The sequence below is a fragment of the Onychomys torridus genome, chromosome 10, assembly GCF_903995425.1.
Source record: "Onychomys torridus chromosome 10, mOncTor1.1, whole genome shotgun sequence".
NCBI classification, from domain to species: Eukaryota; Metazoa; Chordata; class Mammalia; order Rodentia; family Cricetidae; genus Onychomys; species Onychomys torridus.
In genome coordinates this window covers 29217025-29232726 of record NC_050452.1, presented here as the reverse complement: position 1 = coordinate 29232726, position 15702 = coordinate 29217025, and the positions used below count along the sequence as shown (strand labels likewise).

Genomic DNA, 15702 nt, shown 5'->3' with positions numbered 1-15702 from the left:
TAGGGGTCTAAGTGTTGCTATGTAGGCATGCAGTACTACAACCTCTCCCTAAGCTAAGGACACCCTTGAGTGTCACACACACCACATGGTGCCAGACAGAGAGCCCTCCCAGGAGGGGAGCCCAAATATTCTACAGTGTGCAGAACACTGCCCCCTGGAGAGCTGGGTAGGACACCAATATGCACCAGAGTGCCCTGGAACAGTAACAGCTCAGAAGACAGGTTCTGGTGTGGTCAGGGCCATGCCACCCCTTCATCATGACTTTTCATGACGGAACACTTGGTAAAGGCAGAGAACACTTGGTAAAGTAACAGGATGGACAGGAAGGCAGGGCTTGCTGATTCCAGAATGAGGTATCAGCTCTGAATGAATGATGAACTGATTGCTTCCCATGCCTGGAATGTGTGGGATACAGGATACCCCAGGCACACTGGGTGTGAGACCTGGTGCTTCATGCTTCTAAGGACAGTGTTCAACCTGTGGAATGAGAAACCATGGGAGCTCTTTGTACTGAGTTCAGATTTTATTCTGAACTTTCTAAACCGTGTTCCACAACTCGAATGTGAAAGCATTGCAATCACAGGGTGTTGGTTGTGATGGGCTGGCTGTGACTGGAACCCTACCACCACACAGTACTAGAAAACTGAACTAAATGTGTGTAGCAATGATCCTTGGAAGCTGGACCACTGTCACCCTAAGACTGTCACTCCTTATGAGAAAGCCATCAAGGAGGTGCATGCTTAGATCAACCCATTTACCAGGAGGCATGTTGGGAACTACAGCAGGAAAGGGTCCCCACAGTTGACACTTCATTGAGCTGAAGAAACAAATAACTAGAGAAAGCTAAAGGGCTGCAGCATGCAGTACAAACACAATTGGAGGAGATGAGGCTGGGGACCACCCAGGACATCACAGTACTGACTCTAGGCAATGCATGCTCAAGATGATGTGGGGATACAGGATGAAGGCCGCCAGCCCTTGCACAAGTCTGGGGAAGTTCCAGATCCAACCAGTTCTTGTAGGAATCACTGGAGGGACTCCATCAAGCCATGAACATAAAGGCTCTTTCAGGAGGGGTATCCTTCACATGCCAAGTCGGGAAAGCACCCTGGTCACCTGACAAAGGAACTGCTGCTGCCGAGCACTGAGTAAACGGACTCGGGCAACTGCATCCCGTGTCCCACCACGTCTCTTAGCCATACTGGTCCAGAGGTCCAGTCCCCTTGTTATGCCATCACAGACTTGCTGCTCTTTGTCACTTCTTCCTACTCATCCCTGTGAAGATCCTCAGACGTGTGCACTTAAGACACTCATGTTTCCTTCCTGTGAACCAGTTCTCCAGCCAAAGGCTCTACGGTGCCACAGGGAACCACAAGGAGGACAGCACCCTACCCAGCTCTTTCTCAAAGTGTGAAAGAGCACAAGCCCCAGGCATGTATTGAAAGGCTTCTGCAAGTGAGCATACTATGCCAATTCCTCCGAAATGGAGTGTTGGCACATAAGCAGGAAGCCCCTGGGCATCACCTCTCTGACTCTACCCTCCTGGTCTCAGAGCCAGGTTCACAGTGCTTCTCTGCCACAGAGACCCACACAAGGCTCAGTTCCACAGTCTTGTCCTCTAAAAACCTAGGGAACACATTCCCTTAGTGAGGGGAGGGTGCAGAGCGGCCTCGGTAGGCCTCCGAAGACAGAAGGGAACCAAGAGGAGCCCACTCCCACTCCAGTGCACTAAGACAAGTTCTGAACATGCACCCCGAGGTTCCCACAAGCAGAAGAGGGGGAGGAGGGAAGGGGAGAGGAGGGGAGGGGAGAGGAGGGAGGGGAGAAGGAGTCACTGGCTTTATTACTCTTGAACTTTGCTTGAAAAAAACATTCACAACATAGTTACTAATAAAAACTCCTTCCAAATGTCTTGTAAAACCAGAAAGAAATGAGTGTGTTTGGGAGGCATCTTGGCAGAAACCAAGTCTGCCTGCTTCCCCAACAGTCTACAGTCTGTTTGAGTTTTAAATCCAAAAAAGCCATAAAAAATGGGAACTACTGAGCCAAACAAAAGGCTCTGATTAAAACACCTGCTCTCACCCCACATGCTACAAATTAACATTCCACTGCCGCCAGTTAGTGAGCAGTGAAAAGTACAAGATCAGGCTGTGGTGCCACGAACCACCGAGTCAGGCTGCACAGTATCTGAGGCTCCCACCGAGTCAGGCTGCACAGTATCTGAGGCTCCACTGGGGCTCCTTTCACGGCCTCCTCTCTGTGATTTTATAGACTATGGATTCACCTGCCAAGAATCTTCACAACTGCAATGCTCCATATGTTGAAAGTGAATGCGACCTAACTCCAAATCCTTGTGGCGACAACGGCCGGCCCTTCATCACTGAGCAGCATCCGCGTCAGCTCATCACAGCTGTGATGTGGACCGCCGCAGGTACTTCTGTAGGACCGAAGATGCCATCAGGCTGGAGCAGAGCCAAAGTTGCCAGACGGGAAGGGAAGGTGACTTGGCTGAGTGCGGCCCTGAGCAGACCCCAATCTTTACCCCGCAGCTTAGGGTGAGGATGAACAGTGAGAAGTGCCAGGGAGTGTGAGGAGGGCAAAGGGCAGGAGGGCATGGTCATTCCCAGAATGTCCACAGGTAAAGATAAGCTTTTCACAGTCTGTCAGGCAGCCCTCCAGATCTCAGAGTTGCAAACAGTAACAAACCAAACCCGGAGTGAAAAGGCTGAGAGAGCCTAGCAGCCTCCTCAGGGAGGTGGGGCTTCACAAGGAGGGAGGAGGCTAAACAGGCCAGGCCAAACCCACAGCACCTCGCCCAGGTCACAAAGACCAAAACATGAAACAAAGGTGCCTCCACCACTCTCAGCGGGCACAATAGTCCTCATCAAAGTTGTTCAAGTCTCCAAGATAGTCTGGGGATTCCCAGTACTCAGCCCAGTGTCCAGACAAGTACTCAGCCCAGTATCCAGACAAGTACTTAGCCCAGTGTCAAGCACCCAGAGCCCCATGGGGCACAGCAGGCCAAGAATAGCCCTTGGTCTGATACTCTCTTCCCTCCAGTTCCACTGAAAGTTCCACCATGAAGCAAACCTACAGTCATGTGCACCATTGCCACACCGCTCAGGGAGGCATTCATTGGCTCTCCTGTCCACTCTGAACCTGGGCAGAGGGTCAAACAAGAGGACACTCATGCCCATACTTCAGATGAGAAGAGCATAAAAGCAGAGAAAACCTAACCTGAGGCCTAGCAGCCTGGAGAAGAAGATGAAGACAGACTCTGGAATTTAGTCAGGGAGGGGTGCTACAGACCAGGTCACCCACCTGCCATTCAGCCAGGCATTTTCCATCTGTGCTCCAGAACAGGCCATTTGCTTGACTGGTTTAAGGGCATTTTGCTGCTGAAAATACTTTAAGAAGCCATTGCCCTAACCTGGCCTTCCAATGCTTGGGCTAACGTCACTGAAGATCACTGGGGCCCAGGTCCAATGACCTCTCACCAAGTTTTCTCATGCCAGTCACCGGCAGGGAAGAATACAGACTACCACTCAGAGAAGGGGCAGGTGAGGTGGCAGGAGAATGACATCAGGAAGAGTAGAGGGGGAGGTCCAGAGACCTGGAGAGCTGGAGAGCCACCGCAGGGTCCCTGGAGCTCGTCTGGGACAGCAGTACACTGTGGCACAGGTCAGATGAGGGAGGTCCAAGTTCGATGTGGACTACTGCCCTTCGAGAGACTGCAGAGGACAGGCACGGTGTGTATGTGTGTGTGTGGGGGGGGGGGAGCTGGGCATGCGCTGCGGGAGGAGAAGGCAAAGCCTTGCTTCGACACGCAGGATCTGTGGATGTGGTGAGGGCAGGGGGGTTAGAGTTCAAGGGTCTGACATGAGCATATGAGGAATGGCAGCTCCCAGGACTAGCAGGCCTGCAGGAGAGCTAAGGCTGGACAGTACAGAGAACTGAGGGAGGGTGTTACACAGATCCCAAAGCCACACCTACCCACTGATGTCACACTGCTACTGGCTGATTATGTCAGGATGCACCATGCTGACAGTCCTAACTTCTTCCACTCCAGTCTATTCCTCTGGCATACTTTAATTCTCATTCTCTCTCTCTCTCTCTCTCTCTCTCTCTCTCTCTCTCTCTCTCTCTGTGTGTGTGTGTGTGTGTGTGTGTGTGTGAGAGATTACAGAGATCAGAAGGCAATTTTCGGGTGCTGGTTCTCTCCCTGTATCATGTGGGTTCCAGAAATAGAACTCAGGATTTTTAGGCTTGTGTGGCAAGTGCCTTTACCCACTATAAACCATCACGCAGCTCTTCTCTGGCATATATCAAAGGGTGCTACCCTCACAGGGACCCTGGAAGCTAAAAGAAGCTTGTATCTTTCTATCTCAGTGAGGAGCAGGTAAAACCAGAGGCTGGGGAATCCTTCCATAGAAAGGAGGGGTTCTGACCTGACCCAGGCAGGAGATCCCAGGTGACTACTACCTTTGTGACAAGACCACCTTGTTTGCCCTGGAGTTCTTTCTCATACCTTTCACAGACTCCTCTCTCCTTAAGCTCTGTGACTTTTAAGCTGTCTGCATGCTAAACCTGGTAGTGATGTCTCTAATGATCTGCCTGCTGCCAGGTGACTTCATACACCAGAACTACTGAACCTTTAGCAGGAAAGGCACACCTAAATGTCCTCATGCAGCAGAAGGTGGTTTACCCTTCTGAGAACACAAGAGTCGGGTGGGAGGGGAGATCCTGGTAGAGCTGCTAATATGAAGTTAAAGAGGTTAAGCTCCATGGGAGCACAGAGATGGCATCATGGGAGCGCAGAGATGGCATCATGGGAGCACAGAGGTAGTACAGAGGTGGAACACAGGGGTGGGTCACTGTGGGAGCACAGAGATGGGACCACAGAGGTGGAACACTGAAGGAGCACATATTGGGACACTGTGGGAGCACAAGAGTAGAACAATGCAAGAACACAGAAGTGGAGCACTGTGGGAGCACGGTGCTGAGGTACCACAGATGATAGTGGGAAAGCCAAGCCTGTATCCAAGGCAGAAAACTCCTTTCCATACCAGCATCAACAGTGGGACTCTCACATTTATGTCCCCTCCCCTCTCCTCTCCCTCCCTCTTTCTCACTCCTCCCTTCTTCCCTGAGACTGGGATAAAATCCCTGGGCTCAAGCATGCTAGGTAAGGACTTGAACCACAAGCTACACCCCCAGCCCATACTTGGTTTACACATTTTCAGCCTTCCAGGTTAACCTTGTTTTCTGTTTGGATAAGTTTTCAACAAGTGGGTCACTGAGAAGTCTCTATGCTAGGGACACTCCTTCTCTAGGCAGGATGTGCTGCTGTCTTAGGGACAGTCTGCCCTCCACAGAAGGCCAATGTGCAGGCTGTGGTGCAGTGGTGGCCTAAAGCCCTTTCCTGCTGAACAAGTGAAAAGCACACTCTGAACAAAACAGTAAGTGGCACTGCCCAACTTCCTTAAAACAGCACGAAATGACATGGTAGGAACACGTTACCAAACGTTACACACGGCCTGGAATGAGCAAAGAGCCACTTCATGTCAAGGGCATGGTTAGCTGGATGCAGGACACTTCTGAAGAGTATGAGCTTTCCTGATAACCACAGCCCAGGCTGGATGAGGAGGCAGCCATAGCCCCAAGTGGGCACAGACTGAGCTGGCCCCTCATCTCTGCCTACACTTGGAGCATAGTTTTCCACAGAAGCAGTGGGATGCTGCGGTTCTGAGGCTCCATGTGGGAACCTGTCTACTACTGAACAAGTCTATAAAATACCTGTGTGTGGAAACATTCAAGTTTCTGCCTAGCCCTTCTCCTCAGGTGCCTGGGCACAGGTTGGGGGAGCAGGAAAGAGCTCCTGGGGCCTGTGAGAAATGGAAGGCCTTAGCTGGATTAGTAGAGTGAAGGGCAGAGGCTCTTCTCCAGGCCTGAGCCCCAGGGACCTCAACTAGTGATACACTACTTCAGTACCAACGTAACCATGGCACATAGCACTGACCTCCTAGAACACAGACTGAGCCGAACAGTCTCTTCATTTTAATCTTATAATCAGAAAAGAAACTAAAAGTAGAAAAAGAACAAAAGCATGAAAAGTGACAAATAAAATATATCCGGCTGTCTAATAGTTACTGAAATTCTCTGCCTCCTGCCATAGCAGGCCCTCCATGCAAGAACAGGACCACAGCCCTGGGGTCTGAGGTAGAGGAGGAGGGGACAGAGGGCGGAAAGCCCCCAGGGACAGGGGAATCACCTGGCCAGGACACCACTTCCTCAGAAAGGCATGGTGGGGGCTGGGAGCCAGGGGCTTCCCATCATTCTGAAGCCTCTGGGACAACTTGAGATGCTGGGGTTGGGGAGGGCTGGCTTCCCCAACTCCTAGCAACAGGGAAGAACTTTGGAAAGTCAATAAGAAATACTATATACTATTAAACTGATGGATTATGGAAACCTCTCAAGTATATAAATTTCCCACAAGACTAAATGTCCTCTGCCAGAAAAGAGAAGTCGGAACCAAGGCTGTGACCCTGCATTCTTGGCCCAGGCTTGGCTGCACGTCCTACTTCTTTTCTTGCATTAAGGAGGCTTTTCCTGCTCCTGGCTTAAGACTGATTAAATGACACGATCATTATTGTACATAACACAGGAAATATAACCCCCTTTATTCTAAAATATATGCTAACACGGGTGCTCAGGCTCCCTGTGGTCTGTGTTTTGCATAAGCAGGTTTGTAATTCAAGCTGTATTCTGCTCCACTCAACATTCTGTGACCCCTACAGAGCTCCTAATGTCAGAGGCTCCACCTGCACTGTCCTGTGGGAGACAGGCACCAGCCTGAGGTGGGCAGCAGTGAGGAGAGACGACAGAAGCTTCTAGAAATCATATCAAGTTTTCTGTCATACTAAGACTACTACACGCATGAGGAGTGTCTAGATGAAACCCTCCAAATAGTTTTAGGCAGGTTTTTGTTTGTTTGTTTGTTTGTTTGTTTAAAAAAAAACTCTGAATGAAAACCAGGAATTATCTCAGAGAAATGGAGTGAAACCTGGCTGGTGTTTCCCTTCCTAGTCAGTAACACTAAAAGAGCCTGTATGCAAAACATTTTAAAGACTGAAAGAAAGGCTTTGATTTTTCTTCATCCCACACTCTCAATTCATTACTATGCTTTCCTTAAGAAGGAAACTTCCAGAATGGCTCAAATTCAGCAAGTGCTTTGAAAGCTGAACTTACTCGTTTGGAAGCTAGATGTACAAGGGATCAGCAAGCATGTTTTTGCTTGTTGATCACAGGCGTGCAGGAGCATGAACTGCAGCCCAGCACACTACCTGTGCTGGCTATCTCGGAGTTTCTAGTGCCCTGTTGGTCAAATACATGCCCAGGCTACCAAGACGCTCCCCCAGCGACACTCCAACTGAGACCCTCCCACAAGAGAAAGGCAGAGAAAGGTACTTTCCTGAGTACATCAAATGGCAAATATATTTTCATAATTTGAAAATGACAATAAAAATAATAAAATATATACGACTTACCACCATCAGACACAGTTGCAGACTGAAAAAAAAGAGAGAAAGACATGAGTTAATTGCATCTCATGACAAGATTCAGGGAACAGCACTTCACTTCCTCCATCAAGAACACAACCCAAGGTCCTGCGAGACTGGCAGCTACCCAGGTAGGTGCCGAGAAGCAGACAGTGAGTCAAGCCTTGGGGCTCCAACTCCGCCCCAGCTGGTGACTCCCTGTAAGAGGAAGTTGCCGTCATTTTCACTTGAAAAGAACAAATCCCAGCATGTCTGACATCACAGTCTTATTAACAGCCCTGGTGATAGCCGCTTCAGACTGATGCCCCAGTGAGGGCACCCTGCAGGGCAGGGCTCACAGTGCCAGACACTGTTCAGCTCAGGCCCAGTGTATCCACCAGTGTCACCTCCACCCCAGAGTGGGACCTGGGCTGTGAGAAGGCAGGACAGGAAGTGTGTGTGTCCCTAACCCCCCCCCCCCCCCACACACACACACACACACACACACAGTGGGAGAGTGGCTGTTACAGGCCTGGGGAAAGTCTGGGGGGCAGATAAAAAGAGTTGGGGGTTGCTAAGAACTACTGGGTAGAAAGGCTGATCCTCTGGGAATAAAAACTGTCAGCAATTCTGTGAGGGAGGCCAGCCTGGGCTCATGTGGACACTTGGTATTGGTCAAGCAGGTGGCAAGTGGCCCAGGATAGGGACCAGTAGGGAAAAGTAGCTGGATAAGGAGGCCAGGGGCAGAAGGACCCAGTAGGAGAGGGTGGAGCATGGAAGAGCCAGTGTAGCCTGTGGTTAGGATCCTGGCCTCAGTCTGGTTCCTCTCCAAAAGCAGGCAGGACAGCGGAGTGCCAAGGTGCTCATTTGAATAGGCATGTGACACACAGCAGGTCCAGCAGCACTGCTTTCATGTCTGCAGCATGCCAAGATCCCAGAAAACACCCCTCCTGTGGCCTGGGCTACAGTTGGCCCTACAGAAAGCTCCCTAGGTCCATGCTCCTGGGCTTTGTACTGTCAGGGTTCTACCATTTTTGCCATAGCACTCAGGTCTCAGCTGAACAGAGCTTCTAAGAGGACAGACTGCAATTGAGCAGCGCATGGCTCACCATCAGATCTGGGTTTCCCCTGGGCATGCTGTAAGACCCCTCTAGTAAAACAATCTACTCGGGTGGTGTCCAACAGACACTCCAGTGGCCGCCAACAGGAACACCTAGAACCAATGGCCATAAGACACCGTCCGCTCTCCCCAAGTAAGTCAAAGGACGTATGGTCCACAACCCACCAGGGCACCTGGATTTGTGTATTTCCTGTCTAACTCTACACCCCATGTCCAGCCTACCAAGCAGCCAGCTAGAACTCTCCATCCCCCCTGGCTGACACTGAGGGGCTCCTCTCACTACCCTGCTATGATACATGATGAAGGACTCAATGGGTCCACCTTGATAGCCAGCTTCCACCTATGACCAGGAGACCGTCACGGAACATAGAGAGAAGTCACTTCTTTACTATGACTGCTACAACCCCTGACGGGGTCTGAATCTATAAAAACCAGGTCTAGGGAATCCAGTTCCCCTAGTCACCAACCAATGTATGTTGTTATTTGCCTGACTGTATGTCTGTCACCACTTGTGTGCCTGGTGCCCCCAAAAGGCCAGAAGAGGGCATCAGATTGTCTGTAACCCTGGAACTGGAGTTACAAATGACTGTGAGCTGCTATGTGGATGCTGGGTATTGAACTTGTGTCCTCTGGAAGAGCAGACAGTGCTCTTAACTGCTGAGCCACTTCCCCAGCCCTGCAGCCACTTAACTTTCCCCTTGCTGGACATCTACAAGCAGTATTCGACCATCCTGTCTGCTGGCCTCCTTTACAGGCTGGATTTCCCATGCCATGACAAGTCATCTGCCACCACAGTGTAAGGCTGAAAGGCACCAGAGCCAGCTCTTCCTGGGGACTGTGAGGAAGATCCCTGCTGTTGTGCATATTCAGAAATCCTGTCAATCTTAGAGTGTAAACCTTGTGTTACTCAAGACAAACGCAGCCCCTCAAATCATAGGCCACTAGACACAGATACCAGGAAATTTCAACACACAGAAGAACCCACAGTTAGAGAAGCAGAGAGGCCTAGAAACAGGGGCCTAGAAGCCAAAGCCAGGCAGTGAGAAGATGGTCTTCAAGGACCAATGCCCATGAGAAAGTGCGAATGAGCACAGCGCTGTATCCACCGGACAGTGCATTGAGTCAAGTTCAAGAGACACCTTTTAGAAAAGGTAACCTTTCCATTTTTGGAACAGTTTTAACTTATAGGAAAAAGTCGGGACAGAGATGTGTACTTTTTAATGTTACTGTTACAAAAGTCAGAGTCCTTGAGAAAGAGAAGGCAGTCAGGGCATCGGGAGCGGTAAGGAAAAGCCCCGGCCACTAGTGAGCAGCATGGCCACAGTACTGTCACTCACTCTGTCTCATCTGAGACGCTCCACTCATTTGGCACAGTCCTCAAGGGGGCTGTCCTGGGGCAAGACAGGACACAGTACTCTGGGAAGCAGCAGCATGACCCCACCTTCAGCAGTCTCTATACGTGCAGCACCAGAGCACAAACTCTGCAGTACAAGGGAGGCCCACACATGCAAGAATCAGGAGAAACATGAGCTGGAGCGATGGCTCAGTGGTTAAGATCCCTGGCAGGCAGCTCTTCCAGAGGACCTGGGTTAAATGCCCAGCACCTGCAGGGTAGCTCACAGCCATCTGCAACTCCACAGCCCTCTTCTGATCTCCACAGGTAAAAGGCACATACATGATGCACAGACATAAATGTACACAAAATACTCATACACACAAAACAAACAAATCATTTTTCCAAGGAGTCAGTAGAAACATCAGCACTTTCACATACTAGAAAGGTCTCAACGGAATGACAAACAGTCATGAAACCATGCAGAATGAATGGTGCCATTAGAAGAGAGGAGGCAGTGGTCGGGTGTAAGGGAGGGATGAGGAGGCACAAGGAAGGGGAAGAGGCAGGAGCCCCCAACTCATTCCCCCTTTCCTTGGGATTCATGACAGTCCCAAAGGATGTTGTCTCAACGGTAAACCAGTCACCTGCAGTTCAATGTGACTTTTTACATTACACTGTGATTTCCAGAACCTTTATCCCCCAGGGCATTGGAGGGATGGAGCGTTCACAACATGGGCTCAGCACAGCAGTCATACTGTGCTGCCAGGACCTGACTGGGCTGGCCTATGTTCCTGAAGGAGGGAAATCAGGAGGAGCCTGAATAACCAGAGGTGTTTCTCATACTCCTCAGGGCATGGGAAGGAGGACACTGTGGCTAACTGTGAGCAGTGCAGTCACCTGTGGTGAGAAACTGCACGCTATGTCATCAGTGCCACTGCTAACAATGCAGTGGTTTCCACAGTAGCGTCACAGGGGGTCACTTTCCTTACAAACTATCCATAAAGCACTGACGTCAGTAACTTCCCTGGGAGGACGTGGTTATGGCTTCTTTATCCAGATAAAGACCAGGCATACCTGAAGTTCACGACAGGATGATCACCATACCAGATAGTGTATCCTCGCCTTACAAGGTATCTGTGTGGGAATCTACACTCAGCCACCCAAGTGTGGGCCCACATCAATGAGCATGGGCATTCCTGAGTCCATAGCACTTTACTGACCTGTGATCTCCCTAACGAAGGACACATGTGACATGGTCTGTACGTGTTATTCAGAAAACCAGCTCCTCTGCCACTTTGCAAGAAGGATTTCTCTATTTTTAGTTTTTGAGACAGGGTCTCACTATGAAGCCCAGGCTGGCCTGCAATGCACTATGTAAATCAGACTGGCCTCAGGGCCAGAGATTTGCCTGCTTCTGACCCTGCCTCTGGAGTGCTGGGATTAAAAGCTTCACTTATACACCTAGCCTATAAGTAAAGTGTTTTCGTTCTGATTTTTTTTTCTTGTTGCTACTGAGCTGTTTGAGTTTCTCATATATTACTAACCCTTAATGGGTATATGGTTAGCAAGTATTCTCTCGCCTGTGAGATTGTCTCTTTATTTTCTTGACATTGTCTTTACTGTAAGGAGTTTCTGGCTTGGGGTCCTTTAGAAGTGGACTGTGACCTGGAAGTGTATGTAAGCTGAAACAAACCCTTTCTTACCTAAGTTGCTTTTGGTCAGGGTGATTTATCAAACTGGAACAGTGTGTTATGTGTATGCAAGCATCTGAGTGTGCATCTCTGAGTGTCTAATCTGGGTTCACAGGTCCTAAAGGGATGCATACTTACCTCCCCTCAGGGGTTGGTCTGAGGACTGCTGATGGCTGCCAAGAAGGAGTCAGTCCTTTCCTGCTGGCTGCATGCTCTAACCCAATGTGTCACACAGCACTCTCATCTGGCAGGGTCCCTTCCCTGGGCTCAGATATATTAGCACCTCCTCTGGATGGCACCCCCATTTGCTTCCCTCTGGCCAGGTCTTGTCTGCTCTGGGGCTCTTTGGCTGTGGAATGAGAAGGAGGGTGGCTCCGCAGAGCTCCAAGGAGCCCCAGCTAAGGGCTGGGCTGCACTGCCGAGCTGGCATCAGAGCCCAGTACCTGTAGCTACAACCTGCGGCCCACTAGTTCTCTTTATGCTCTTGGACACAGTACGTAGGTGCGCCAACACCATACAATACTTCTCTTTTTAAGAGAAGATAAAGGGACAGCTGGAGCCCATGTTCACCTAGAGCAAGGTGGAGGAGGTGCACAGCAGCTGCGCCCCTGCAAGTGGACAAGAAGAACTTCTGCGATCCAAGAGCCAAAGTAGACGGCAGCTCAGTGGGAACATCCAAGTTCTTTCTGCTTAGAGCTACTCAACAAGCAGGACCTCAGGGGGAAAGGGTTGGGAATGGGGGGTGCTCTTGGAGAGAGGGGCGGGAAGAGAGAAAGAGAGGGAGAGACGGAGACTGTAAAAGAGCTTTTCCATTTTCAGTACCATCAGAAGACCTGGGGACCAGGGAGCTAAGGACACCATCTCTCACAGAGCCTCACGTCTGTGTTCCTCACACTGCTGTGAAACCTAGACAATTCCGAGAAGCACTTAGTCCAGACAAGTACTGCGACAAGGTGGCATGTAGCAAGCACCACACACACAGCTGAGTGTCGCATCTGACTGAAATGTTCTTCTGCAGTGATGCTGAGCGGGCATAAGCACCCAGGCCTTTGCCCTGGTGTCTCCTACTGTAAGTCAGGCAAATCTCCATCCCTCTCCCAGCAGCCCCCACTGTATCTAGGCACCACCCTGGGCTCTGGTAAGGCCACAGGCAGTCTCTATGATCAGGATGGGCTGTGTAGGGAAACGTATGCTAGAATGCCCACACTCACACAGCCATGGCTGACCACCTGTGCCTGCAGTACTCCTTACAAAACTGAACATGGAAACCCAACCCACACAGCCCCTTCAGGGAAGTCCCTGTCCATCGACCTGTCAAAGGGTCACAGACTCCAAGCATGGAATCAGCACTCCAAGTAAGGTAAAGGGAAGGGGAGGGGAGAACACGTGAACTTGGCTAGGAGTCTGAAGGTCAAGTTTACAGCTGCTGATGTGAAGCATCAGAGTCTGGGCCTGAGTCAGAGGACAGAGGCTAACCTTTCCTGAGCTAGGGGAGCAGATATAGGGGTGGGAGATGAATCAAGTCTGATGGAGCTCCCAGATATCCAGGGGAAGACAGGATGTGCGGAGGGTTCTGTGGCCCAGGGAGACAGTGAAGGCTGTAATGTAACGGTTGGGGGGTGTGGTGTGTAGGTGCCTGAGTTTCAAGGTCTGGAACAAAGCCTGTGTTGACAAAGACAGAGTTAGGGACAACACCTTACATGGCGGAAAGGCTGGACCTGCAGGACCAGGAGGAGATGTGCCTCTGCAGAAGCACAGTCTTGTGAATCTCCACTGTAATATCTTAGTGGGCCACTACCCAGCCATAGCCTGGACACATGTCAGCAGCACTCTTTCAACTGCACATCAAGGCAGCTTTACACTATTCCACTTTTTACTGCTAGGAAAATAGGTCTGTGGACATCTACCCATGGTGAGTGCCCACATAAATGGCTTGGACTGTCTAATTTTTTCCTAATGCAAGTAAGTTGTTCATGTGAACATTCTGAGCCTAAGTTGATCCTTGCTTCCTAGCGTGTTCAATTCCACAAGCCGCTGACCAGCTTCACCTTGCTGTGCACTTCAGAGCACTGTGGGTCTGCCATGCTCAGTCCTGGTCAGAACATCATTTCAGAGCGCAACAACAGGTAGTCCATGGCATAGGTAGTCCATGGCATAGGTAGTCCATGGCAGATCAACAGGGGAATTGAATTTGACTAAAAGAGAAACTCAAAGAGGGAAAAGATTCCACGATATTCTTCAAGCTCAGCCCACAAAGGCCCAGACAGAGCCAGGCAGAGGCAACCTCAAACACATCGCCTGCTTTTCTCACGTCCCACGGCTGCCACCAGCTGAGCTGTACTCATCACTACTGAGCATACCCACACTGCCAGCTCCACAGCTGCCAGTCTCTCTTCATACAGGACAGGCAGTATGAGGACAAGTCAGAAGGTTCCAGACACTGGACCTTGGAATCTGAGCTGCCCCTCACGCCACACAGCCCAAGTCCCCTGACACTCATCTTCTGTGCTATTCATTTATGTCCCCATGTCCCAACAAGGCTCTGCCTTCACCAAACTCAAAGGTCTTTTGCTGTGTCATGGGTACAGCTAGAGCCATACAGGCAACAGAGCCCCCCAGCAGGAGCCGCCGGTGCATGCCCTGTACATGTTACCCACTAAAGTCCTACTTACCACCCCAAGGAGACAATGGGCCTTCCCCACAGCCCAGAAAGAATAAGTCATGTGTTTTCTTTACAACAGGACCAGTTTTCACTTTCAAATATTAAACAGAACTCAGTACAACCTAATGGCCACTCTCCCACAATGTGGTCCCATGATGACCACATGGCCCAACCTGCTGGTCCTAACATCTGAGGCCTGGGGCAGAAACAGCATCCCACCTGTGGGATGTGCTGTCACCCCAATCCACACAGGACCTTAAATGCTTCTGAGTACAACTGCCACTCCCAAGAGACCACCTAGGAAAAGGGAGACCATGGAAGGGTGTTGGCAGATTGGAAATGCTACTTTCCTATGATAACTCATATTTCTTTTGACTACAGGTTTTATCTCTCCTTAAGTAGTTCTTATACCAGTGCCCAGGACCACATCTAATGATCATGCAGTCCAGCATATGTATGGCAAAGGGGCACATGTGTTCCCAATCTACATAATCTGAGGAAGCCATGGTCAGTGTTTCCAGCCACTGAGAGACTCTTGGCTCTCTGCATCTAATTCCCATTCGGCTGTCCATGTGCCCTGAGAGACACTGGACAGGACCAAGGAAAACTAGAAAGCTCCTTGCCTCGGGGCAAAGAAAGTACAGATGCCTGCCCTTTAAGAAAGGCTGCAGTGAGCATATACACTATACACAGAACCCCAGTATTCTTAGGAGCCCTCTATTTTAAAGACAAGCAATCTGAGGCTCAGAGGAAAGAGAGATTCCCTTGGGACCCGGGGTTTGAGAACAGTCTCTCTGCTTTACATCCAACATCGAGACGGGAGCACCTGTCTGGGTCCCCAGCAGAATGACTCAGCTGGCCAGCGCCTGGTGGGAAAGAGAAAGCTAGGAAGCAGGGAGCTGTCACTACTGCAAACACAACCACGCCACCTAAACATACTCAACTGGTGGGAACTGCTCTACCCTGGAAACCCACCCCGACCCATGGGACCAGTTCTGGCCCTGAGGCAAAGGAAGGGTTTGGCCGTCCTCCTGTGCACTAGCATCCTGCACTCACACCTGACGCTGACATTCTAGCAGCGTCTCCTCCAGGAAGTGTGAATTAAGTAGTAGGAAGAAAGATTAAGCAATTCCCAGGAAAGGAAAAATTTGAAATCAGTACCCAGACATTAATGACAGTCTTCTATATAAGCTAAAATTTATTTTCCCTTCCTATCAACACGGAACTGCCACAAAAAGAAAAATGCTCTTTTTGTCTTCTCTCAAACATTTTTTAAAAACGCTCTATAACACATTCAACTCCATACACTCCTATAATAACCAAACATTAAACTCTAGTACTCCTCTGTATGTTCC

General features: G+C 50.1%; 1 protein-coding gene across 5 annotated transcripts in view; it reads right to left on the bottom strand.

Moving 5' to 3' along the window:
• Window positions 1–15702, bottom strand: part of Rgs12 (regulator of G protein signaling 12) — a 96032-nt gene that overhangs the window by 33681 nt on the left and 46649 nt on the right. For all 5 annotated transcript variants that reach the window (XM_036201026.1, XM_036201022.1, XM_036201023.1 and 2 more), the window contains one exon: window positions 7548–7569. In XM_036201026.1, the coding sequence (XP_036056919.1) occupies window positions 7548–7569 (22 nt within the window). The remainder of the gene's footprint in view (window positions 1–7547; window positions 7570–15702) is intronic.